Below are 23,882 nucleotides of genomic sequence, written 5' to 3'. Positions count from 1 at the left end.
GTCAAGTGTGTAGGGGTTTGTGTGTAAGTTACCAGGTGGTCAAGAAGTTATTTCTGAAAGAACAGGGATGCATGCATGCTTTTGCCTTCCTTTCCTCCATGTTAATTTCTGTGTATGGTTGTGTAGACTTGAATTTGTTGGACTGATTCCCCAGTCCTGGAGTTCTTGCACTTTCTACTTTAGAGGTGTGTCAGTGTGAATGGCACTTCCATGTCAGAAAGCAATAACCTACATCCTGGTGTGTGGTAGGTGGGATCTCTCACTGGATTATTTTCTTGACTTCATGTTGTGTCAGCACAAGTTCAGGTAGAAATTATGTACATCAAGGAAAAGATGTTCTCTAACTCTGTCCTCCCTTTTGCTCCTCCATCCAGAGAGTCTCTCGTGCTCCACACTGTAGCTTATACTTTGGACATGTTGCAAGCACAAGGGCATGTTGCATCTATAGTTACACTGTCCACAGATGGGAGAAGCTAATGATCCAACCTCTGAGCATCTGCTCTATGCTTGGTAGAAAGATATGTATTGATCTCCCACTTACCACCTGCTTACCAAGTGCCCAGTTCTGCACTGGACTCTGGGGAAAGTAGTGAGCAACGACAGATATGGCCCCTGTCTTTCTGGAGCTTCCAGTCTGCTGTAAGCAGACTCACTTAGCAGTTCACTTAGGGAACTGCTGGATCATTGAGAGACAGTGCACTGTCAGTGTTTACATGAAACATGGTCCCATGTGAAGAACAATTCCCCTTCTAGATGTGTGCTTCAGAGCATGTGCTGAGAAAGCCAAAGTCCCAAACTGTGATGATAATAAAGCCAACATTTATTACCATGTGCCTGGCAAAGAACTTCCTTTGCCTTCCTTTCTCAGTCTTTATTTTTTGGAGAAAGCCACTCCTTGTGAGGCAGGCAGACTCTACAGGGAAATGAACTCCAGTCTGGTCCCAGTCACTAGGCCTGTCTTGGGCAAAGTATTTTATCTAGGCCTCAGTCTCTTCATCTTTAAAGTGAGGGCTTGGGCCATTGGTGTCTGTCTCATTTTGGAACATTGCAGACATCTGAAGGAGCCAGTGGTTTGCAGGATCTGGTTTGCACTAGCATTTGTATGCGTTTCTTCCCAGTTTCGTGTTCAGTGGCATCACATTTTTCAGCTTTAAGTAAGCCATTATGGGTATGTTTACACTCTGGAAATCTGCAAATGCCGTAAATCAGGGCTCCCCACTCTCAGCACGTTGTTAAAGGTCTACCAGCAAACCATTGCTATTGTCAGAGCCAGGGTGATTTTTCTTTGTATTTTAATAGACAACAAACTCTTTAACCAGGACAAAAACATTGGATAGAGGGCATGTGATTCAAGTTCTCCAAATTTTGATAGGGAAAAAAACAGTCTATTTTCACTATCTTCTAGAACATAGGTCAGCAGATGTTTTTGTAAAGGATCGGATAGTATTTTACACTTTGTGGGTTCTACTGTCTCTGTTGCAACTATGCAGCTGTGCTGTTAGAGTATGAAAACAGCCATAGATGAGATGTAAATGAATGGGCATAGCTGGGTTCAATAAAACTTTGTTTACAAAAACAGGTGCAAAACCACAGTTTGCAGACCCCTGTCCCAGAATGTTAGGACAGAAGCCATGCTTCAAGGAGGTAGTTTCATGGAAAAGGAAATTCTTTAGGACTTTATGCATGAATATCAGGGACTTGATACTCCAAGACAGACATAGCTGGAGTGACAACTGCAAAGGATTTGAAATCAAAGAAGACAACACAGCAGGTTGTTTAAAGGAAGGTCAAGTATGTTCAAATTTTGAGGACACAGCCATGGATTGAGGAGGGGGATGTCTTTGTTCCCAACTGCCTCTCAGGAGCCATCTCAGTTGTGCTGGGATGGAGGGACCTGCAAGTCTAACCCAGTGTGAACTTGGGTTGTTCTTATGCAAAAATTGGTGGTATCTCTAAGATATCTTGATTCCAGGGGCAGGGACAAAAGAAATGTTAAAAAGGGGGAAATTCTCATTGTATGTGTATATATATGAAAAAAATATATAATATATCTTATATATACACTGTGTATACCCTAATGTGTATATGGGTATTCATGTATCTATTTATGTACCTAAGTTGTGTGGGTGTGTGATTATATATTCTGTGTATTTAAAATAGCTTTATAAATGTTTGGAAGACAGACATACCAAACATTAACCATAGCCAATTCTGAGCAGTGTGTTATGGGGTGGAAGGAAGACGGGATTTTTTACTTGTTACATGTTGTAACACCATATGTCTGCCTACCCCACAGCATTCCTGTATTGCTTTTACAACCTGAAGACAAAACTCAAAACTCAAGACTAAAATCCCAACAACTTTTAACAGGAAGATAGTTCTTTCTCTAGTAAGAATATTACCACCACCTCCTCTCCCACAATAAAACAAATTATGTCAGTTGTCACATTATAGTTCTGAACAGGTGTGATACTAGTATATATTAACTCAAAATAATCTTGAGAAAGAGCTCTCTCAGATCAGAGTGCTTGGTTAAAAAGTGTTGTTTGACTTAAGCCCCAGATCAAAGTATTCTTTAATGAATTATCATGCCGCCCTTACAATGATGGTGTAAAATCCTATTTCACAAAATAGCCAAAGTATACATTTTAAATTTAAAAACATATTACCCAAGAATATTTCCCTGTGATCCTGTTTACAAGGAGAGAAAGCATGTGCTCGGGTGCAGGGGGGTGGGGGGGGGGTAGGTCTGTGCACATGCGAGGACCGAGGCAGAGGCTCTGCCGGACTAAGGGCTTCCCTCTGGGTGTTGGGCCACAGTTGGTTTTTAAATTTTCTTCACCTTGCCTATCAATATTGTCTAGCTAGTATTAAATAAGTATTACATTTGATATGACAAGTATTAAATTTGACATGACCAAAAAACCCTCTGCATTACTTGTACACATAGTACTTTGGGAACAGTACAATTGCCTTCATTTTTCTTAGATGGACTTACCCCGGATTGCCTAAAAGCAGACCCTGCTGCTCCCTTCCTCCCAGTGGGAAGTGAGGAACTGAAAACAAACGCTGACTGGGCTTGTCACGTTGCTTTGCGTCTACTTCCCTATGGAGCAGGCTCCAGCCTCCATCCACCCACTCCATCCAGATGACCCAAAGTTTCAAAAGTTCTTGATAAAATTAACACCATCACCTGAGAAGCCATCAGCAGACCACCTGCCTAGATCATCTGGCCTCGATTTCTTTTTTAGCTAGTTTTAATGGAAAATTTCAGACATACATGGAAGTGGAGAGTAGAAACTTCCAGCTTTACAATTAGGAACATTAACGTTTGGCCAGTCTTGTTTTATCTACACCTTTCCTCATACTCTCTTCTTTCTCCCTCTGCCAGGAGTTGACATCTTCATTTTCAGCTATATAAATTTAAAAAAAAAATCTTTGCTGTGTCTTTTTAGTGACAACCATGGACTGACTGCTATAGCAAGGTCTTTACACTATTCTGCCCTAATGTTGGCCTGAGGGAACCATCGGGTGGACCTTGAGCACTTGCGACACTGCCCTGCTTCTCTGTGGCTGCATTTGCTTTGTCTGTGTAAATCGGTCTTCCCTCTTTGCTTCCCCACTCCCTGTAAAGCCTTTCTCCACTCTCCTAGCTACAGCTGTCTCTCTCCTGTGGACTTTCTTATGATTCTTACTCTACATTAGTGATTTGTATGTTTATTTTTGTCTCCTGGTTAGATTCTACTATTTGTATAAAGCAAAGAAGTGTTTTCCTTATCTCCTGTATTACTTAGCAGTGCCTAATGCAAAGGATGCTTAAAAAATAAATGCCAAATTAATTTTGATTAAGTTCATGGAGGACAACTTACATAAGAAATGCATCACATTGAAAGAAAAGTTTACAGTAACTGCTTACGACCAAGAACATTTGATCTCACCCGAGAGGATTTTAAAGAATTGTGACAAAGAGACTCTTAAGTTTGAGCCAATCTAAAATGACAACTTTTTGAGGAAAATATTTTTCTTTATGGTCTGTTATCACTTTTTCAAATATATTCTGGGTCTTTTAGGCCTTTCCTGATTTTATAATGTGTTCCCTGCCCTCCCACCCCTGCCCAGTAGGTAAGAGTGGCTCTGGATATATTTTAGAGTATCCATAGTGTTTTAAAATGTTTGGTAAAGAAACATAGTGTCCGTAAATCTTCAATAAAGAAATAAGCTATATTGAGGGCCCATTTCCCCATGAAGTTGTTATCAATCTCATGAACAGTGATAGCTCACAGGTACAGAGTTTCCCAGGGCGCATTGTGTTTTCACCTGTTACCTTGTTTAGTTATCTCAGCAGCCACCGGGAGCTGGACAGAGCAGTGCAGGCCAGGTATTATTACCTCAAATCTGCAAAGAAGTAAACTGAGGTTTAGGTAAATATGTGAATCTTGAATACAGCAGACAATAGCAGTCTGATTTTCAGTTTTGATGAGAAACCAAAGGGCTTTGAGATTAGATGTTGCAAACAGGCAAAGTCAGGGAACTATCTTCCTAAGCATTATGTATTTGGGAGACATACCAGGTTCCTGAGGTAAGTATGTGTCCCGTAATGCCATAGAACAGCTAAAGTGATTTCACAACTCTCTGAACCAGCTGTTTCTCAGATTCCTCACGTTCTGCTTTAGTCTTTGTTTTAAAAGTTAATCTACCTTGTGATGAATCAGCAAGGCTAGTGCATGAGTGCTGGTGTGATTCTCATTCCCTTCTCCTGACCTAAGGACAACTCTGGGCAAGCCCATCTTTGGGTAGTGTGGTTTGCCTGGGCTGTTGCTCAGATGTTTATGGAGGACTTTATTCCTTATCCTCATCATCCTTTTATGACTGTTATTGTAAAATCACAAAGCATAGTCCACATTGTGGCATAGTTCATGAAGAGGAAGCTGCCTCAGTCTAAGAAAGTGGCCTCCTATGTAATCACTGGGTTCGAATTTTGGTTGAGAACAGGTGAATCAACCATTGCTGACAGTCCCTTACATGTGAGAGCTATGCTGGGGCAGACATACCCACAGTACAGTTCTGTAATAGTGGTGGGACTAAACCAGCCTCAAGATTGTTTTTAAGGATGGTATATTTTATAAAACCCTTATTTGCTCAGATAAGGAATCAGTTACATTTTTAGTGCTGGTGACATCTATACTGTTGACACCAACCCACCCTTTGAAAGTTATCTATCATACAAATTTTGCCAAAGTTAAGGATATTTTAGGGAAAATAGAGTGTGACTAGTTAGTCCTCACATACGTACCTTTGAGTATGAAGCTTGTTTTAAAGTGAGTTCTAATTTTAAAAAATCCATTTGGTTAATTTGAGTCCTTGTGTGAGGAGTGACTATACAATGATGTCACTTGTGCTGCCTGCTGAGAGGTAGCATGGTGCAGGAGAGTCAGCCCTGGCACTGGGGGCCTAGGTTTGTCTCCCAGCTTGGCCTTGTACCAGCCATGAGAACTTGGCAAGTTACTTAACCCCTCTGATCCTCATTTCACCCACCTGCAAAATGGAACGGTGATACTTTTATCACAGAGTTGCTGAGGGACCATGACAGAGGTGAGGTGCATGGCACCCCAAAGGTACTCAGCACATGTCATCAGATTCAGTGCTTATGGAATGATGTGGCACTTGTGGCATCATGTCTAACAGTTGCTTCTGTTCTTCTGAACTTCTGTCCCAGCCCAGAACTCCTGAGCTCCAGGCCTAGGTATGCAGCTGCCTGCTGGATATCATCATCCCAAATTCACCAGATCACACAAACTGCCTGCTTCCCATCTTGGTCATCAGCTCTGCCAACTTGCCCAGATGAGGAACACGAGGGTTCTCCTTGGCCTCTCTTTCTTCAATGCTCACCCTCAGTCCATTCTGCTTTCCTAACTCTTTCTGGGATCTACATAGTTACTGCTCTCTTTTCTGACTTGATTAGAATACTACCGTAACCTGTCTCCCTGACACCAGCCCAGCATCTTTCCTGTGAGTTGTTCCCTATCACTACCAAAGTGATCTCTTAAAATCAAATCAGATCTTTCAGATTCCAGCTTAGAATCTTTAATGATGCATCCTATCTTGAGGAGAAACCTGAACCTTTCTGTGAAGTCCCTTATGATGTGGGCCTTGTCCCCATCTTTTCCTTTCCTCTTAGCTCTGTCCAGTATGCAGCTCCCACAGGGGCACACTTCCGTGCCTTTATATGTGCTGTTTTTCTGCCCAGAAAGTTCTTTCCCTAGCTCTGTCACCCTGTGTCATTCTGGAAGGCTTGCACATGGTGTTGCTGGCACCCAGAGGCCCTCATGACCACCTCCCATTCTGGATTAAGGTTTCTCCCTAGAGGATTCTTTGTGACCCTGGCTCTCCCACTGCTGTAGCATGGACCACAAAGCACTGTCTTTACCTCCTGACCAGTCTGTGGGACTGAAGTGCAAGGGGGATTTTTATCATTTTATCCTGGTAGTCCATAAATGTCAACAGTATAAATGAATCCACATCAGTCCCTTCTATAGACCAATCTAGCTACCAGATGTGTCATGGTCTCATGCCACTCTTACTTGTCACATCTTTGACCCATTGCATATGGATGTCATGCTACTGTGGTGTGTACCACTGAGATGGACTACAGCATAGTTGCTTAAGAGCCACACTTGAGAGTCTGGTGGACCTGGGTTTGAGTTCCATTCCTCCATGTCAGCAAGCCTGCATTCTGGCTTCACATTTCAGCTCCTAAGCACATAGCTGCACTGCTGCAGGACCAGAATGTGCTGCTCAGAACAGGAGCATCGGCTCCTTCTGGCAGTCGCCTTTCTTCTGGAAATTCAGTAAATATGTGGATGTATACCTCAAGCTCCTGGCAACTTGCCTAGCATGAGTCATCATTCTTGAGCCCAGGCAGTTCTGATGTGGGTGGCAGTAGATGACCTCAGAAACTTGGTGAATTCATGTAGATAAATGCTGTCCTGGGCAACTGCTGGAGGCCTGACATCCAACTGTTAGTGGTGACTCTCTTTCTTTTCTAAAATTTGAGTTAGAAAAATTCATGAGCAAGAATCTATTAAATGAGTTCAGGAACTTCAAAAATTCATGCAGCTCTCTTAAAGAATGGACCTCCACTAAGCTGCTCTGCAGTGCTATAACAAACCACAGCTGCCTGCTCCCCTCTTTCCCGCTCTCAAGACTTGGACGCAAAAGGACTTGGTGGGGTCTCTGCAAGTGTTATTTTTGAAACCCCTCTGGCGATGGGGGGTTGCTGCAGGGTAGAGGACCCACATTCTAAGAAGGGGCTGAGGACTGACCTTAATGAGGAAAGGAGGAGGTCGGGAGTGGAGGTCAGGAGCAGAGCTCCGGCTGGGTCAGGACTCCTGGTTCTGAGAGGGCCCTGGCCAGCTTCTTCCTTTACTTCCTGGCCAAATGTTTCCTGACCCTATGATGACTTTCTTTCTCAGTGCATCTCTGGAATTATAAATTCTCAAGTTCACCAAGACATTTAGTGAAACTCTGCTTATAGCAGCCCACTATTTCTGTTCTTTTGAATTTGTGCTCATGCAATTAATATAAAAGCTTAAAAGATGTGCTGGGTTAGCCTTTGTCTTTTGGCAATTGCATATGATATTGTGCCATGTTGGCCAGCAAGCCTAGTACTAGGGAGCCTCAAGAGAGACAGGGGCTTTACTTTCTGGGCAGGGGCTGCTGAATCAGGGCCCCAGACACCCCAAATCAGACTTGCCCTTGGCAGTGGCTACATATATCTGCCAAGTGAGTTATAATCATTTTTATGATACATCCTGGAAATTTCCAGTGTTACTTAATAATGAAGTTCAGGGAAACAGAAAGGTTATATTTAAGGAAGTAGCCACTTTTTAAATGCAATCTAATACTTTCGTGTTAGAAGTTAATTTCTTATCCAACTTTAACAAATTCTGGTGCTGGGAATCTGCAGTTTAAACCAAGTGTAAAGCTAGGAGAGTACTTTGTAGTTTGCTTTTAATCAAAATCTCTAGGGTGGCCTACTCTGCTCATCTCGAGTCCTCTTTTTCTGCACTCATTCACTCTGGCCCTCTTGCCTTTTCAGACCCACCTCAGTGCCTTTGCACCTGATCTTACCCCTCCTCCAGATTGCACATAACATGTTTCCTTGCTTCCTTCAAGGCTCTACTCAGTGGCTACTTATTGGTGAGGCCAGCTTTGATCTTCTGACATCCTTCAAGGCACTGACACTCCCTAATGCTCTCATCCTGCTTTTTCCTCACAGCTGGTCACTCACTCTCTGACATTCTGTTTGTATTTCATTTTTGTTTCTTCTGTCTCCTTCCACTAAAATGGAAGCACCATGAGGGCAGGGACTTTGTTAGTTGTGTACCCAGGTGTATCCCCAATGCCTCAAACAGTTCCTGGCACAGGTCAGATGGTTAATATAAATATGTATTGAGTGAATGAATGAATCAGAATTTTTTTCACTCAGAAGGGACTTTTTAGATCATCAACTAACCGTATGTTACAGATTGGGAAACCAAGGCACAGAAAGGTTATATGACTTATTTCAACATGTAACTGAATCACTTAAAAACTGTTACAACTCTTTAAAAAATTGAGGAATATATGAGAAGCATTCTGGTCAGTTGTCTAGGATAAGATAGAAGGATAAGTGAAAACATATTAGCCTAAAAATTTAGCAAAAAGACACAAATTGTGTGAAGGTAAAGCTTTCTCACGTAGGAGGCAGTTTTGTTCATTTTTATAGGGTAAAGTGCACTTTGCATGTATACAGAAAAGAAAAATATATTGATGGATTTGCTTACAGTGTTGTGAAGCCATTTCTTTCTCCAAGTCCCTCCTTATGCACTACTTTTTGTGTTTTTTAATTCTCCATCCAACAAACAAGAGCTCTTATCACTTCTCTTGCAAAATTATTTGCATGACAAGTATCACATTTAAGAGACTTTTTTTAAGTTACTTTTCATGATTCCAAGAGGATCAAACAGGTAATGTGGTCTCTGGGAAAATTCAGAGATATTTAGGTTACCCCAGTTTCCCACATGCATCTGCATCAAATATAGCAAAGAGCTGACTGCTAGCTCGGGGCTCTGTGAAAGAACCAAGCCGACAATCTGTGGTGGTTTGATGGTCTGAACGGTTCTGATTGCATCTTGTTTATGCTCATATCAACATCCTTGGAATCTCACTTTGGTCAAAAGTTGTTTATAAGTAGAATGATGTTCACACACATGACAGTCAGTTTAGGAGTCATTTTAGGACCAATTAATTTCTCTTTAAACAAACAAAAAAAATGAAGCATAGCTAATTTTTATAGTGAACTGAATTGAACTCTAGAGATTATATTTAACCTTGGAGTTAGAAGCCATGAACATTCAGGATGGATATATTTAGGAAAGTGAGAAGAGGAAGAGAGGTGGGTAAACAACATGAAATAACAAAAGAAGCAACTTTTGGTTATTTGCATACATTTTAAAAATTCACTCTTTTTTGTCTTTAGATAGCCTAAATAAGCAATTTGGAGGATTTGTTTTTGTACTTTAAACTCTAGAGTCCCAATTCTCAGCTAATTACCAGGAAGTTCTTTCAGACTATGCAAGCTGTCCTGGAAACTGAGACTCACATTCCCTACCCAACCCTACCCACCTCCCCCTTCCCAAATAGCTGTATCCTCCCCACCCCATTACTGACTGGCATTCTGCTGTCCAGGGTTATTCCTCTCCTCCTCTCCTTCCTACAGGTGACAGAAATCCTGTGGTTAGTGTAGGGTCCACTCCTATTTATGCCTCTTTCTGTGTCATAAGGCAAGCTAAGAGGATTCAACTCTTAGCAACAAAAGCAGCTAAATCTTGGATTTATATACTGCAAAGGCAGGAAAGAGACCAAAGAAGTGAGTCTTATTTTATCTGATCACTGGCTTGTAGCTAGTCAGTCAGTTGTTCCAAACATCTCTACAGAGCTGGCTGTGCTGAATAAGCGTCATTGTGTGACATTCACTGTCATCTGGGTATAGGGTCTGAGATGGTCTAGCAAGAGTGATGGTTCAGCAGTGTACTGTCCATACGCTGTCCTCAGACTCCCTCTTAAAACCCTTTTGTAACATTGCTGCCCGGGCTTGGATGTTCAGTCTGGCTTACAGATAGCAAAGCTCACTGACCCAAATGGGGATTTTGCCCGTGACTTAAGCTAATTGTCCACTTACCTTGCTATACCGAACGAGGTTCACAGTATACCAGAGCACGGGGGGAAATTGTACATTAGATTTTGGAGCTTTCTTCATGTAAAGGGGAATCTTGTAGACTACAAGTCTAAAGAACAGCTAGAGGCCAAGGGCGGTCTTTGTTTCTCCAGAATTGGAGTCTCATCCACATTCTTAGCTCAATCAACTCTGGTTGGAGATGAGAACATTTGGTCACCAGAGGCCGGCTTAGTGTCACTCAGTTTGGCCCATCTGGCAGACACACAGTGTACAAAAGAAGAAATTCAGATGTCTAACTAACAGATGGAAAAGTATTCATTTTCACTAGCAATTAAAGAAATACCCAAGATTAGTTTAGTAATCTCTCAATTTTGCAAAGAGTAAAAATGAAGTTATGTTGCCTGGTTTAGGCAACCCCATTCACTGCCTGAGACAAAGGTTATAAAACTGGTGTAGCCTTCCCCAGGCAACATGGAGCTGTGGAACAAAAGGGGGCAGGCAAATTCTTTCACCCTGCTGTCTTACTTCTAGGAATGAAAAGCTAGGAATGTATTTTAAGGAAGTGGATTGAGAATCTATTCAAAGAAGTGTGTACAAAGGTTGCAGCATTGTTTGAATGTAAATATTTGGAAACAGCCTAAGTACAGATGGTCTCCAACTTATGGTGTGAAAGTGGTCCATATTCAGTAGAAAACATACTCGAATTTCAAATTTTGGCTTTTTCCTGGGCTAGCAGTATGTGGTGTGGTGCTCTCCCGTGATGCTGGGTGGCAGCAGCGAGGTGATTTTGCCCAACTGCAGACTAATGTGAGTGTTCTGGGCACGTTTTAAGGTAGGCCTGGCTAACCTATGATGTTCAATAGGTTAGGTGTATTAAATGCATTTTTGACTTACGCTATTTTCAATTTACAATGACTTTATTAGGATGTAAGCCCCTTGTAAGTTGAGAAGCATGGGTATTTTAATAAGCATTTAAATAAATTATTATATATCTGAATGACAGATTTTTATGGTAGAATTAAAAATGCTATAAAATCATATGATTGCCCTATAAAGATGTTTGTGGTCTATTGCTGAGTGAAAAAAGCAATTTACAGAACAATGTGAGGTCTAATCCATTTTGTTAAGAAATCAAAATACATTTTAAAATCATGTTAAATGAAACTCCAACCATAATACATGACTTTTGATTGACTTTTTTTTTGTTCATCTGCGTTTTCTAACGTTTCTATAATAAGCATCCGTTTCTTAGTGTAATCTTTGTAAATGTATACCACCCATGAAGATCTGATTCAAAAATAAACTTGGTATCACCCTACTAGGATTCCACGGGGAGCAGAGGAGCCTGGGGTTGGGGTAAGAAGGAAGAAGTTGAGCTTAGATGAATATGTTTGACTTTATGAGTATGGAGTTGAACATCTAAGGTTAAATATGAACCATTTCACTACACTAGTGGATAATGGAGGACATATTTTGGGGAGCAAGGTAAGTTTTGCAAAAAAGTAATAGTTACAAATTTACTTTTAAGTGTATCCTCATCAGACATTATTAAAGAAAGAGCTGCATATTGTAGTTTCAGAAACTTCGTGAACTCTTTTATCTTCTTTTTTTTAATCCTCACCTAGGATATGCTTATCAATTTTAGAGAGAGGGAAAAGAAGAGAGAGAAACAGGGATATGAGAGAGAAGCATCAATCGGTTGCCTCTTGTATACACCTGGAATGGGGACTGAACCTGCAACCTAGGCACATACCCTGACCAGGAATCAAGCCTGTGACCTTTTGGTTTACAGTATGAAGCTTCAAACAACTGAGCCACACCAGCCACATCTGTTTTGTCTTCTTTTCAAAAGATATTGCCAAAGCTCTCAAGTTCTCATTTTATAGTCACTATGCCCTCCTATATGAAATATCCTCTAAGGATGTTATGTAAAAATTTTAAATGGCTACTTCTGCTTTAAAAAAAAAAGTCAGTGAACCCATGCCTATGGAAAATAGAATTTGGATTACATTCAGAGGTATATAACATAGAAAGTTAAGGCCCCACCCCCTTTATGCAATGCCTTCTACTTAGGGATCATCAATGTTAACTTATATCTTTCTTTTTTATATTCATTTTCATGTATGATGGTATATGTGTGGGAATGAATATACGCTAATAGTCTTGAAGGTTTTAAACTGAAAATTGATTCTAGTATATATATTTTCTGTAACTTTTTTCACTTACTATCACTTAATGTGAGTCTTGGCTCACATTTCTTAAGCTGAATCTGAATAAGGAGTTCTGTTTGATATTTATTCTGATAACATTGATTTACCCTTACTCCTCTGCCTCTCTTGGAGTAAACTGGTGACCCAGGACATATTGTCAAAACTTAAGTATAAGTGGTTTTCCCAACGCTCAGCTTTCAGTCAGTTCTCTGGAATTCTGAACCACCTGGAAGGTTCAGTAAATGATTATAGAACTAACTCACAGAAGTGCCAGAGACTGTGATATGCTTAAGTAGTGCTTTTTTCCAACTTTACTTATAAAGGATTTTAAGTCTTTTATTTTTCCCTGTAGGAAATTTGCATTTCACTGAAGGCAATATCAGCTGTATTTTCTTTTATATTCCCGTGACCTCAGGTAGTCACTTTTTTTTAGGGCCTCTCCTCATCAGCGGACTCTTTACAGAAGGTTCAACATTCCCAATTTCCCGCTCATCACTTCTTTATCGTGTAAAGGGAAGGGGAGAGGTGGAAGAGGGTAGGGGAATGTAGGTGACGGACAGAGACTTGACTTGGGGTAGTGAACAGCAGTACAGTGTGCAGATGATGTGTTGTAGAATTGTGCACCTGAAACCCATATAATTTAGTTAACCAGTGTCACCCCAATAAATTCAATAAAAAGGGAAAAAATAGGGTCACCATGTCCCCAGGGTGTGGTGACAGTTTCATGCCTGGCCACATGTGCTCAGGTGAAGGTGTCTGCAGATGTACTAGCTTGAGGCCAAAAGGTCAGTTGGCAACAAGAGTGTATATAGTTGGGGAGGAACTTGAGCTCTGGACTCTCTCCATGTCTTTGCTGGAAGCATGGTTTATTTGTTACACATCTCAGATCTGCCTGCCTGTGCCTAATATTTAGTACTTTTCATGATTTAACTTGAAAATCTGGTGTTACCCTCACCTACTCTTCCATGCCCCAAATGCACCTGGGAGGATCATGATATTTTACATGATCTGGTTTCAGGAAGGCTTAGCTTTGAAAGATACTCTGTACCAGTAATTGTCCTGGATTTCAGAAGGTGAACTAGGTATGATGAAGGGCTTAAATACAGTGCAGGTGTCTCCTGTTAGATTCTTTTTGTATGAGAACCGTTGGCGTTTCAGAGGAGATTGATGGCTAAGCAGTTCAAGCATTCTGAAGGCAAGTGTTCAGGATGGACAGGTTCTGAATGAACACCAACCTCGATGCTTGAAAGATGTCATTTCCCCAATTTGCCTTTTTTAAAATATCTTTTTCTCTTCCTTTTTCCTTTTCTCTCTTTTTCCTGTACCTTCAGGCAGCACCATCTCATTATATGACACAGAAAAGACAGCAACATATTTTCATGAGCCCTAACTCTTTCCCCTTCCAAGAGAGAAAAAAGATAGGCTAATTGTCCATTCTCTCCCCAAATGTTCACACTCTCTCTTTTGTTAGGATTGAATGGGGAGTAAGTAAAACAGAAAAATGTAGGACAGAGCAGAGCAGAGGAGGATGGGAGATAAGAAAAGGAAGGAATTGAAACCAAATCTGTGCTTTTTGTGAGTGTGGGAGGTAGGCTGGGCTCCCTGGCCAGTTGGTAAGCTTCCTAGACAAAATACCAATCTTGGGACAATTTTGGAGCCAGCAGGAGCCAGGGTACTACTCAAGGTTTGGTGACTGGTTAGGATTCTGGACAGGGTGAGGCAGACCGAGGAAGCATTTGTAATGCCTAGATTCTACTTTGGACCTGGACCGTTCCCAAGCCAAAGGTCTTTCCCTTCATTGCCTCCTGGGAATGCTGTTGTTTTTCACCTTTCTCTTGGGATTACTAATACTAGGAACTCCTATAAGGGGATTTGAGACCAGGGTCAAGGTAAGAGTGGAACTTTGGAGTGGCTTTGATTTCCAGAGCCCTCCAAGCTCACATGGAGGGGTTGTTTCCCAAACTCAAAGCAAATCCATTTTGGGGTTGGGAGGTTTGCCAACACAGCTGCTGCTCTTCCCACTGACCTGTCTGTGGCTCCGTAAATCACCCTTTATGGAGCCACATGTAACAATGTCACAGTGGCTGGCTCAGACCAGGGTACTGGTGGACCCCTGAAAAGAAATAAAAGTGACTCCAGTTTCAAAATTGAGTGGCAAGATTTCTCAGGCCCATGAGCCACTCATGGCTTTTTTCAGTTCGTGAGGTTGGTTGGTGATCATTAGCCAGCATCACCTTCACAACAGGAGTTGCTGGCACCCAGAGAGGCAGTGTGGGGAGGGTGGAAAGAGCCATAGTTCAAAACCTAGCTCTGCAAGTTTTTTCATTCCTCTGAACTACAGTTTCCTCAGCTGTAAAGTAGGAATATGCTTTAATTTACAGAGATGTTGCAGAGTTAAAAAGTTTGTCTAAAGTACTTGGTGTGTGCTGGTACTTAGTTGTAACTGGGTCCTCTCTCCCCTAACTTCCTCAAGTAGAATTTGCTTCATTAATGTAGAGAAACCAGACAATTCTGTAGTTTCTAGGGAAAGCGGGGGCAGACAGTAGAGCACTAGACTCAGGCCATTGTCTTCAAGAGCCACATTGGTCACTAGATGCATCCTGAAACACCAGCTGGCTTAGCAGGGCCATGGAAACAGCAGGAACTATATAAGGCTTCCAAAATTATGCCCAGGGTATTTGTAAGCCACAGCGAAGTAAGTTGGTGCCTTTTGTGTTCATTGCATCATAGCAAATATGGTTTCAATTTAGCAACTGGTTTTGTTGGTGGTGGTGAGAACACACCAGGTGTTAGACCAGTGGAGTCAGACTGGACCTCGAGTCAGCAACCTTGTTACTTGAGTCCTGGCTAAGAATGAATTCATAGTCAAGCCTCACACTATAAGAGAAAGTTTATTTAGAAAGCCACGGAGGTAAAAGAAGAGAGCTGTAGAAGGAATGGGCACAGGAAACAAGTTGCAGAGGCAAAAGAAGGCCCCTTGGAGCTTAGGAGAGAGAGGGGTAAAGGTAGCACCTGGGGGGAAGACAATGCAGAGGGGGAAGGTGCAGTGTGGAGTACTCGCCAAAAGGAAAGCACCTGGTCTTCTGTCCTAAGGGCTTTTAAGGGTAGAGATTTTAGGGGAGGCCCCAGGGGAGGATCTCAATAGAATATTCATCAGCTTTCCATGTGTGTCCTTTCAAGTGTCATGGTCTCCACTGATTAGTTGGCTCCAGGGCAGGTGGTCATTAGTCAATGCAGCTGGCCCTGAGGTTAGCCATGGTGTTGCTTGTCTGGTTTTGCAAGAGTGTAGTTCATGGGGTCTTTTCTGGGTCTAGAGCTGAAACACAACTGAGACCTATATTTATATGATGCAGGTGAGAAACTCATTGCCCAGGGGGCTTCATGCTTACGGCTATTCTCTGGCCTCCTTGCCCATTCTTCCTTTAAGGGGGTATAACCTGCTTCACTAGGAACATGCCAGGGGAGGAAGGGTCAGGGAAGAGTTTGAAATGCATGACCAGCGATTTAAAAGGTCAAGGGGTTCAACCTTGTGACCAGCAATATACTAGGGGAGGAAAGGTTACCATGTGGATGAGATCCTTGTTTTCCCAGTTTTGCCCATTGCTAGGACCTGGGACTTTTACCCTGGTAACTTTCTCAGCCTGCCCCATCATCCTCACTCTGCTCCTGTCTGTCTACCTGCCTGCCAAAGTTTAACCATAGAATTTTACCAAACTCAGGGTTGCTGGCCACTACAGCACTTGATAAGGGTGGTTCAGTGACTTAAGGATTTTTTTTATTTTAAAAATTAGTTTTATTTGTTTCCTTTTACTTTCTTAATATGGCCACTGAAAAGTTTAAATTACATGTGACTCACAATTGTGATTGCATTATATTTTTTAAAGATTTTATTTATTTTATGTATATTGATTATGTTATTACAGTTGTCCCATTTTTTTCTCCCTTTTATCCCCCTCTGCCCTGCACCCCACCCTCCTACCAGCATTTCCCCCAACCTTAGTTCATGTCCATGGGCCATACATATAAGTTCTTTGGCTTCTGCATTTCCTATAATATTCTTAACCTCCCCCTGTCTATTTGGCACCTACAAATTATGCTTCTTATGTCCTGTACCTTTTCCCCCATTCTTCCCTTGCCCCTTCACCCCTGATAACCCTCCATGTGATCTACATTACTGTGATTCTGTTCCCGTTCCAGTTGTTTGCTTAGTTTGTTTTTTGTTTTTGTTTTTTTTAGGTTCAGTTTCTGCATCATGATTACCAGTGTTTTGAACTCTGCGTCTGATAAGTTGTCTATCTCCTTGTTGCTTAGTTCTCTTTCTGGAGTTCTGCTGTGTTCTTTCATTTTGGCCATATTTCTTTGTCTCAGTGTGCCTGTTACATTGTAAGGGGTGTAGCCTTAGGTATTCGTCAGGGCAGGGCAATGTCGGGGAGGGGTCAGAGAGGGAACAATGCTGCTGGCTTGGTTCTGGCCCTGCTTTTAGTCATTTCCCCACTACCCACAAGCAAATTGGGCCCTCCTGGTGCTGATTCTGGGTGGGTGAGTTTATCTATGTTCTAGGACACTGTGGGTCTTTCCAACGAACTCTTCTATGAGGCTGGGAGTTTCTCCTGCTGCCACAGCTTCTACAGATTTTTATAGCCAGAGGTTTTGAGGTTTTAGTTTCCTGCAGTGGAACCCTGGGCTGTGTTTTCTGTCTGGCTCCCCAGTTGTTCCTCCTGGCTTATCCATACACGAATGTGTGACCACCTGTCCCACCCAGTGCCACCTCGCCTGAACTGGTCTGTCAATTTGCTGTGCATCCTCTCTGTCCTGGTTTCCTGTCTCTGCCCCTCCTACCAGTCTGGATGAATATTTCTTCTCCTTAGTTGTCAGACTTCCTTACACTTTAATTTTCTGGAAGTTCTGGTTGTTTTTGGTCCTTAAATTGGTTGTTTTCCTTCTTTTGGTTGTGCAAAGAAGGAAAGCATATCTACCTGTGCCTACATCTTGTCCAGAAGTTCTTTAAGGCTTTTTAAATATGTGAGTGATCCTCCCTGCCTTATTCTGTGAAGGTTTCCCTCCATGTTCCCTGGCTCTGGAGATTCTGACATGACCCACAGCCTCTGAAGACACTCTTTTGTTGATCCATTTTCCAGGCAGGCAAAACAACAGTTCTACAATTTCAGTTGCTACTGTTTGGGGTGGAAAAGTTATATCTGGGGCAGTAGCATCAATGACAAATCAAGTGAATAGTAGTGTTGCTGCCTTTTTAAATTGACATCTTTCGAATTTCAGTCAATGGGATGATTAAGTTTCATTGTGTGAGCCCAGATTTGCAACCATCTCCTTCTGTAGACAAGCCAGCCTGTTTCTTACTAAAGAGTGTATTTCTATGGGGCTTTTCCTCCTGATTGGCTCCTCATTTAGTGGGGATGAATAACAGATCTCTGGCATTTGTGGGTCACTTCATCATAAACACTTTCTGTCCTGAAACACTAAAGCCTTTTCTTCATACCTGGTTCAGTGTTATTTCTTCTCCCCACTGTGATTCCCTATTTATGCAGCAGCCTTTTCTCTAAATTTTGCCTTTTCAGCTTTTAATCCATCCATTACTTCTTTTCCACTTCAACAGATGCCACCCAGTTGCCCACCCAGGTTCTGGCTCATCTCCACCCTTTTGACAGATTCCTACCTGAGTTTTCTTTGTCTGGTTACCCTACCATTCCTCCGGGCCAATACATCTCCTCGGTTAGGATGGGACACAGGTCACAGATGGTGGACCACCAGTCAGATCCAGTCAGATAGAACCTACAAGCATGTTTGGTTTGAACATCATGTTGCATACCCACACAGTAGTTTACAGATCTTTACTTAACCAACATTCATAAATCAAGAGAGTACATATAAAAATCCAGATGGCCAACCTTGCTTGAAAACATGGATTTTTAACATTGAGCCAGCCTTTCTACATGCAGACTTTGGCTGGAGCTGCTGCCCCATTAGACGGGCACACACCATCCCAGCTGCCTGGGCCCTCTGCTGCCTGCTCACTGTGTAGCTGCCCTGCCTAATCCACGGAGGCATTTTGGTTCTGACCCCCGTTCTCTTTTACACATGGCCTGTGTTATTCATACACCATTCATGGGACATCCCTGCCTCCTGAATGAAGTTTCAGTTCCTCACCTAGCACTCCACAGTGTCTGGCAGTGATTCTCAAACTGAAAATGTATTAAAAACACTTGGGAGATTAAAGACTGACTCCTGCCACCCCCAGTCAATTCTGATTTGGTACTTCATGGGGGACACTCAGAAATATGTATTTTTAACAAGAAAGACCCCTAGGTAATTGTGATCCAGGTTACAGGGCACATACATTTTTAAGCACAATTCCAGTATGTTTCAGTGTCTCTTGCAAGCCTTCCTTTAGTTCCAGTTCCAGAATCCCTAAAAAGGAGTTGATCGGCCTGACTTGAATCAGATAGCTTTCCTGTCCCCCACAGATGGCAGCTCCCACAAAATCCACATGGAACTGGCAGACAGAAGCAATTCCCAGCGGTGCACAGCACATAGCTCACCCACCCAGCTCTTCCCTCGGGTTCTCTTGTCCAGGTGTCTGGCCTGCCCTCCCACCCTGGTAACCCCAGGAAGGCAGGGGCTGCTTCCCAGTCAGCTGCCTCTCCTCAGAACTAACTTGGTACTGGACTTTAGACACAGTAGATGTACAAATATCTATTTCTTTTAAACTTTTAATGTTTTCAAAAAGTTATATGTCTATAGTTTAAAAAAAATGTGAACATGCCAAAAGGATAGTACAATGAAAACTGAGTCTTCTGCCCAGTCCAGATATGTGTTAATGAAGACAAGGCCTGTTTGTCACTTTTTCTCTCTACAAACAGTTGCTTCCTATACATGTTTTTTTTTTTTGTCATTTTACAGTAATATGTTAATCATTCCACATCAGTCATCCTGAAATTGTGTTGGATATTTAAATATTTACTCACGAAAACCTTGGATGAAGTAGGAAAATGTTACTACTCTTATCTTAAAATTTAGACTGTTGGGAATGGACTGATTAAAGGATTTTTGCCCCAAGGGTAGGACTGGAAAGCAGGTCTTGTGATGCCCACCCCAGTGCATTCTGATCTAAGTTGTATATTATTTGAAATCACTGTTTATCTGTGTGGAGCCCAGGAATAATGTCCTCCCTTGTTCACCACTTACAATTTATAAAAAGATACAGGTATGAGAAACTCCACCCAGAGCTGGGGTTAGGGTTCCCTGCAAACATGCCTGGGGACTTTGGACCTTAATTCTACCACATTGTCACTTTAAAGATTCCCTGACCTGAACACTCTGTTGCTATCAGATGCAAAAGTGCCTCAGGAAGACTCCTGATCAACACATTTATTTAACAGTCTGCAGAGATTTACAACAGAAAGCAGCTGCTTTTAAATCCCCACTTCCAAACTTCAAGTTTTGTACAATTGCATAATTTCACCTGCTTACCTCCTGTCAAGAAGACAGGAGTCCAGCTCAAAAGTCTGTTCAAATACCCAAGATTTAAAATGAGACACATTCTCCATTTCCCTTCTTCTTATCAGTAGAAAAATGTAGGAAAATTGCAGAAAGAAGAAAGACAAAAGAGGTTTGGGGTTTTATGCTGTCTTGAGAGGTGAATGCCGGCTTTCAGAGTACCTTCACAGAAACCCATTTTATTTGCTATGAATATCATTCTTACACCATTTATGCCCCACATTCCCCCCAAAAAGATGAGTGATTTCTTAAAGTGAATGTGTACCATAACTTTTATAGAGGGAAAACACTCATCAAGATCAACGGGGTCCCGCTTTGAGAGTAGAAATTAAACACGTTTGCACTTTTCCAGGGATACGTGTCCACCAGGAACCATGAGCAACCCATTTGCACAGCTCATTGAGCCTTTGGATCCTGCACAGCCAGGGAAGAAATTCTTTAATTTGAATAAGTTGGACGATTCAAGATATGGTAGGTACATGCCTTATCATATAATTGCTTTGACAGCAGTTAGTATCTCATTTGCATAATGATTATGCTATGTAATTAATTAACCTTTTAGGAGGGTTGAAAGAGGGAGAAGCAGAGAATGAGAATCACTGAATGGTCTTGGATTAAGCTTCACAAACACATATACCCCTTACATTGCTCATTTTTAAGTAGGTAATAATGATTATGTACATGTAGCATTTATGTAGCATTTTATAGTATATAGAGTGTTTGTACATCTGTATTATATCATTTAATCTGAATAACAACTCTAGAGAGCATGTCTGTAAAGTACGAAGTCCTGAGGAAGCCGAATCCCCCAAGAGCGTCAAATAATCAAATAACAACTACGTGGGAGCAGAAGAGGACAAAACACATCTTTTTTTATTCCAAGTCCTGTGTTTTTCTACTTTTACACTCTTCTCTTTACTAGATAATACTGGTGAAAATTTTTCATAATCAGGATGGAACATTTCCTTTCTAAATAAACAGAGTAGTTTTTCCTTGCGAATTACTATTTTTTTATCCTAGAAATCCCAGTTACCAGTGGCCACACTATCCTCTGTCTGGGATTTTGTTTTCTTTGGAAGATATGTGATTGTACTTTGGTCTTAATCACAATGATTCTAAAGGAGTTATCTTCTCATTTTGTAGACACTAGTTTAAGTCATGAAAAATATTACTCTGTGTGTGTGTGTGTGTTACTTGCTAAAATATAATACAGTAAATATCTACACTGATTATTTCATGATAACTTAAGAGAAACCCTGTTATTGGAATCCAAAGCAGGGTAAGCATTTATTATAAAAGGATTAACTATAATATTTTATTTTTGCCTATATGGTGGCTACTTTCTAGTACTGAATGTATCCTAAACCCATTCAATGTCTTCATATTTTAAACTTAAAAGGTCAGTTTTTATTTACCCATTTTCCCTGTTGGAAGAATAGTCTGATGCCTTGTATCAAGTCTATGTAGAGATTGGCTTAAAGGAGCTCTTATAATAAGGTGCCTCATGGTTTTTTGGTTTGGTTTTGTTATGCTTTCTCTGTTATCCCAGGATGCTTGCCATTTTCTATCAGAGTTCTCCTGGAGGCAGCCATTCGGAACTGTGATGAATTTTTGGTGAAGAAAAACGATATTGAAAATATCCTGAACTGGAAAGTCATGCAGCATAAGAACATAGAAGTGCCATTTAAGCCTGCCCGAGTCATCCTGCAGGACTTCACGTGAGCCCAATGCCACTTCGCTCTCTTCTCGGCCTCCCTTGCCAGACATTAAAGAAAGCTTTAAGAAAACTAACAAACCTCAGTGACTATATGATTTGTCACCCTATATCCAGACAATTTTGAAAACAAAAGGGGGCTATTAGTCTTAGACAGCCAGAGATAGCTTTAGGCAAATTAGGCTGTGTAATCAGTCCATCTTTTCCAGGGGCAAAGGTCATTGTCTTGGTCTTGAAGATTATGGTCCTAAATATACTAGTGAAAGGTGAAAGAAATAGGAGTGGGATTATCTTGGAATCTTTTCTCTCCCACCTTCTGTCACTGAGGGAGACAGGTTTCAAACAGCTGTACTTGGAACACTGACGTGCAGCCCCCTGAGGGGCGATATGTAGTTCTGTAGTTCTGTTAAGCCTCGTTCATATCCTGCTATTCTCAGGAATCTTTGCTCCCCATCTGGCCTCTTTTTTGACATAGTACTACCTCTCCATTTTTAAATGATGTTAATTTATTCCTTCTAAACACCAAATCTTGTTTTTGTAGAGAAAGAGCACCCAAATTTTATACTCTAATATAATAAAAAGGAAGGAGTCACTTATAAATTTGATTCACAGCCTACTTTTCTAAGTTATATCTATTCTTTTAAGTTTGATCTGAAGTTGACTATGTGTTCATATGTCTTCTCCAGGTCATTGCCATCCCACCATGTGAATGGGAAACTGTCACAGCAGTAAAAGTTCCAGAGTTTTTAAGTGCCAGCTTCCAATAGTTTCTCTGTTTAGACCATATTGGTTGTTAACTTTAACACAGTGATAAAATTACATGTAGAGATACCACTCAGTCATGGTACTTACTGCCGATGTGATTTCAGCTCAGGGAAATGTCTTCAGAAAGTTTGACTTTTCTAAATTATTCATTTTTAGCTCCATTGATGAGAGAGCTTCATTGCCAATTTTATCAATGAAGACAAAAGCTGAAAAACTCAATTATACGTGTTTGACAAATTTATTTTCTGCTTAATTCCTTCTTTTCTTAGGGGTGTGCCAGCTGTGGTTGACTTTGCTGCAATGCGTGATGCTGTGAAAAAGTTAGGAGGAGATCCAGAGAAAATAAACCCTGTCTGTCCTGCTGATCTTGTAATTGATCATTCCATCCAAGTTGATTTCAACAGAAGGTGAGAGATTAAGATTAATACCTGAGTTTCTGTTTTGTGCAAAATCTTGGGGTATAAGTCTATTTTGTTTGTGTAGGTAGTTAAATAAGTGAAGAAAATATTTAGAATACATATTTAGGAAAACTCAAACTTAATATAGATTTTCGGTGAAGATTTGGAAGGGGGATACATTTTTTTAAATACTATTTTTCTTTTTCTTTTTTCTTTTCCTGTTTACTTCTTGGGGTGAGCAGCCTATGTTTAAATCCAGCTTAAAGTCTAGTTGAAAAACACTCACATGAATTTCTGCCATGAGAGTTTGTCAGTGCAAGCATGTATTTGACCTTAAAAGAAAGGTTTTTTTTGGTGACTTATTTATTTGTTTATTTTTTAACCACTGGATTCTTGTTCTTTTTTTTATCCCAAGTAACTATTTCATATCTGGTGATCTCTACCTCTCCATGTAGGTTTCTATAATACCTATGCCTTTCTTTTCTTTTGTTCTTTCTTCTATGTTTGGGATAGTCAGTTCACTCTTCCCCAGAGTTCTTCCAATAACCCTAAAATCTCAGTGTCAGTCAACAACAAGAATGTATTGCTCATACTCCTACAAGTTGGTTGGGAGGCTAAGGGAGCTGAGCCAAGTGCAGGGGTGGCTCTGCCTCCTCTAGCCCTGGCCGGGTGAACTCCTGACACTGCATATCCACACAGAGGCTGGGACAGCACCATTCCATGTGTGTTTCCTTTGGGCCCAGGCGGAAGGAGAAAACAGCTGTTCACTCAGGCTCAAAAGGAAGTGGGAAGCCACAATATATTGAGACCTAGATCAGGACTGGCATAGGATCACTTCTCGTCACAAGGACGTTAATCAAAGCAAGTCATACAATTAAATCCCAAGTCAGACATGAAGGGGGGTTTATTCTATATTTTTTGGATGAAATTATTAGATTACACAAGAGAAAAGGCAGCCAGGTCCTGCTAAAAAGTTGGTATCTTCACCTAGAAGTATAACTAGATAAAGTTCTTATCAATTATCTGTAAGGTAAAAAATAATTACTCTGCATATAATGCTG

At 41.2% G+C, this 23,882-nt stretch overlaps 1 protein-coding gene across 1 annotated transcript in view; it reads left to right on the top strand.

Annotated features, from left to right (window-relative positions):
- ACO1 (aconitase 1) overlaps positions 1-23,882 on the top strand; it is a 61,244-nt gene that overhangs the window by 1,616 nt on the left and 35,746 nt on the right. The window contains exons 2-4 of the mRNA XM_045840551.1: positions 20,297-20,415; positions 21,494-21,662; positions 22,693-22,830. Coding sequence (XP_045696507.1) covers positions 20,319-20,415; positions 21,494-21,662; positions 22,693-22,830 — 404 coding nt within the window. The 5' untranslated portion in view covers positions 20,297-20,318. The remainder of the gene's footprint in view (positions 1-20,296; positions 20,416-21,493; positions 21,663-22,692; positions 22,831-23,882) is intronic.

The sequence above is a fragment of the Phyllostomus hastatus genome, unplaced genomic scaffold (genome assembly GCF_019186645.2).
Source record: "Phyllostomus hastatus isolate PE091 unplaced genomic scaffold, TTU_PhHast_1.1 phas_contig_34, whole genome shotgun sequence".
NCBI classification, from domain to species: Eukaryota; Metazoa; Chordata; class Mammalia; order Chiroptera; family Phyllostomidae; genus Phyllostomus; species Phyllostomus hastatus.
Note: the sequence above shows the minus strand (reverse complement) of the source record. Positions and strands in the feature narration are given on the sequence as shown.